The 3,229-nt window shown below is 39.9% G+C and overlaps 2 protein-coding genes across 4 annotated transcripts in view; one reads left to right on the top strand and one right to left on the bottom strand.

Annotated features, from left to right (window-relative positions):
- stradb (STE20 related adaptor beta) overlaps positions 1-2,752 on the bottom strand; it is an 11,300-nt gene extending 8,548 nt beyond the window's left edge. The window contains exons 1-4 of one of the 2 annotated variants that reach the window (XM_014010693.1): positions 2,571-2,752; positions 2,396-2,467; positions 2,251-2,309; positions 845-925 (exon numbers count right to left, since the gene is read on the bottom strand). In XM_014010693.1, coding sequence (XP_013866147.1) covers positions 845-925; positions 2,251-2,262 — 93 coding nt within the window. In that variant the 5' untranslated portion in view covers positions 2,263-2,309; positions 2,396-2,467; positions 2,571-2,752. The remainder of the gene's footprint in view (positions 1-844; positions 926-2,250; positions 2,310-2,395; positions 2,468-2,570) is intronic. The other variant, XM_014010694.1, reaches the window with a different exon arrangement.
- A 100-nt stretch (positions 2,753-2,852) lies between these two features.
- trak2 (trafficking protein, kinesin binding 2) overlaps positions 2,853-3,229 on the top strand; it is a 29,135-nt gene continuing 28,758 nt past the window's right edge. For both annotated transcript variants that reach the window (XM_014010691.1, XM_014010690.1), the window contains exon 1: positions 2,853-2,920. The gene's annotated coding sequence lies outside the window, so the exon portion shown is untranslated. The remainder of the gene's footprint in view (positions 2,921-3,229) is intronic.

The following is a 3,229-nucleotide window of genomic DNA, read 5'->3' as shown; positions in this document are numbered from 1 at the left end:
GTTAAATACTAAATGGGTGCTAGTAAGAAAAATGTTACACTAATATCATCACTGTATAAAGTGTGGTGTGTGTATGTCATGAAATTTGGGCGTCTCACGGTCAATGCATGAGACTCGAGAGCCCTGATTACAGCTATTTATATCGAGTACCCTGATATTTGCAAGCACAGATAGCATTAGCAGCTATCATCACTGTATAAAGTGTGGTGTGTGTATGTCATGAAATTTGCGTGTCTCACGGTCAATGCATGAGACTCGAGAGCCCTGATTACAGCTATTTATATCGAGTACCCTGATATTTGCAAGCACAGATAGCATTAGCAGCTAGCCGTAGCATTTCTAGTGCAGCCTGGAGCACTTCAAACAGGAATTTTACGTTGCTTCTGCTTGAATAAAACAGTCATCTGAAACATATTTATACTCTAAAAGTTTATAAAAATGTTCACACAAACCGCTATGAAACTTTTGTGAAATGAAATGCGGTGATGCCACTTCTCTTTTCAGATTTCCTCATGTTTTGAAGCCCTACATGAGGCTGGCAGCAGGTGTCACTGTGACACAGAGTGGAGGAGGAGAGGATGCTTGCAGTTTTGGTGATGAAGACAAATCAGTGGGGGGTGACACGATTTTAAACACCTGCAGCATACAGTGTTGATTTTAGAGGTTTGTGTTTTTTTTTAAAGCCACGCCCACAATTTTGTCTGCATGACCTGGGAAGGTGACCTTTAAACAACAATAATTAATACTTATGTATTAGTAATTGTAACAAGTGTTAATGCCATCTGATAAGAATAAAATGAGGAAAGATGCCTGTCCACATGCTGACAGCRTCCAGGCTACTGACCAGAAACTGGTGGCTGGGGTCTTCATAGTGTTCCTCTATGGCCATGGGCTGGACCTGAGCGTGGGATATGCAGGAACAGTCCTGGGGAGGTGAGTGGGGGGAGCACAGGTGAGACATGCCCTAACAGGAGGAGCAGGGACGGAGACATGGAGTTTGGGAAGTGAAGGGGAACGCACTACCTTGTTGGAAAAGGACAAGGCAGGGGAGCAAGCATCAGGAAGTACAGAGCATAAAGACGCCCGCAGGACATTTTACAGGTGAAGAAGAGTGGAAAGACTGTTAGAGCCATTAGATCAGCTGGATGACTCGATGTGTTCAAGCAGAGCCAGGAAGTGAACTATGAGCATGTTGTAATTAGATGAGCTCATTAGAGTTCATAGACGGACAGATGCACAACATCAGTATCTGATACTTTCCCATAATACACATAAACTCGTAACATTAATTTGGTCAAAATGTTTCATTTTCAGGTTTTACATTGTAGGACATAATAAAGATATACACATAATACCATTTATATAAAATACAATATGGTACAGTGCAGTATGATGCAACACAATGCAGCACCACAGGATCCAGCACAATGATTACCACATGATTTAAACTGATACGTAACTTTGAAAAAGTATTTTTTGAAATTCATGGTGGAATCAAGCAAAACCATCAAGATGCTAACACCACAAACCTTTTTTTTTTAAACAAACAGGCTCTTACCAGGTGGTATAATTACAATGTTACAAAACAACATTCAAGCTGTTATTTTGCAAATAATGACAAGACCAGCTGATTTGATTCAAAATGATAAAATACAAGACAAGAATAAATGATGCAATAAAAAAAGCAATACAAGACGATACAAAACAACACGAAATGATACGATGCAAAACTTTCCTTCTTTTCTGATCTGTACTTCCTGCTCTATGTGACCTTTAGCATTCTTGGCAATATTATTTATGTCACAACACAAACTGACACTATGAATTACAAACTATATGAGCTGATTTGAAGCAATTAAAGAGGATATAAAATAACACAAGTCAATACAATGCAATATGAGATGATAGAAGTTGATGATCTAATAAAAAATCTTCAATCCTACACTCTCATAAAAGAACTAGCTCGTTGTCAGGTAATAAATCAGTAAATATCAATAAACTACTGATCGTTTTCAAGCTTTTGAGATGAGGAATTTGAAGGCAATGGCAACACAACACTGAAAATTTCTTCAAAACGACTCATTTTGCCAGCGCCAGTCACATATAAGCACAAACACCTCGTACTGTCAAGCACGGTAGTGGTCTATAATAATAATTTTCAATAACTTTTCAAAATATCAATTGAAAATGTACATTTTCAGATTTAAACATATTTTTGTGCAAACTACATATGGACAAACTCATTCTTACCAAGAAAGACATGGAGTCCTTGTGTTGAGTGCAGGGTCATCAGCTCAGGGTCTGCAGGACTGTGGAGGAGGGAGGACAGACAGGGTGATGAAGAGCAGCTGTGGGACAGGAGGAACATGTAAAGACTGTCCGACAATAGGCTCACCTGGCKGCATCAGCTCAATTAGGACCCTCCGAGAAAACAAACCATCAGCGGAGGTAAGCGGGAGGCCTTAATCTGTGCGAATATAACGCCATTTTAAATAAAAAATCGCTGTTTTCTTTCGCATTTTACTTGGAACGGTTGTTTTTTTTGTTTTGTAACAAAGGGGACTCCTTACCTTCGCCCCCCTGAAAGCGCTTCGACGTAAACAAGTTTAGAAACACAAAGAGAGGTCGGACATTTTAGAATCCGTTTTATTTCCAGCTCCTTCGCTGCTGTTCCTCCTCAAAATTATAATGGTTGAGGGAAGAATAAGTGACATTATGAGCTAATATTGTTTAACATACAAAAAAAAATGTAGCTCCCCCTCGTACCTTCGAGGACTTTTAATTTGACACTGAGAACCGGCGCCATTCGATGACGAAACGACTGGAGCAGCAGCACTGATTGGCTAAGCCATGGAGGAGATGCGTCAAGGATTCCGCCATATTGAAGAGGGATTTTATGATCTGGATCTCAGTCATTTAGGTCAGTCACCCTGAGGAAGACTACTGCTACTGCTACTGCTACTGCTACTACTACTACTACTACAACTGCTACTACTACTACTACTACTACTACTACTACTACTACTACTGCTACTGCCACTACTACTAACTACTACTACTAATACTACTACTACTACTACTGCTGCTACTGCTACTGCTACTACTACTGCTACTGCTACTACTACTGCTACTGCTGCTACTACTACTACTGCTACTACTACTACTACTACTACTACTACTACTACTACTACTGCTACTGCTACTACTACATCTACTGCTACTACTACTA

Source organism: Austrofundulus limnaeus, unplaced genomic scaffold (assembly GCF_001266775.1).
Source record: "Austrofundulus limnaeus strain Quisiro unplaced genomic scaffold, Austrofundulus_limnaeus-1.0 Scaffold72, whole genome shotgun sequence".
Lineage (NCBI taxonomy): Eukaryota > Metazoa > Chordata > Actinopteri > Cyprinodontiformes > Rivulidae > Austrofundulus > Austrofundulus limnaeus.
The sequence above is the reverse complement of the archived record's forward strand: the minus strand, read 5'-3'. Positions and strand labels throughout refer to the sequence as shown.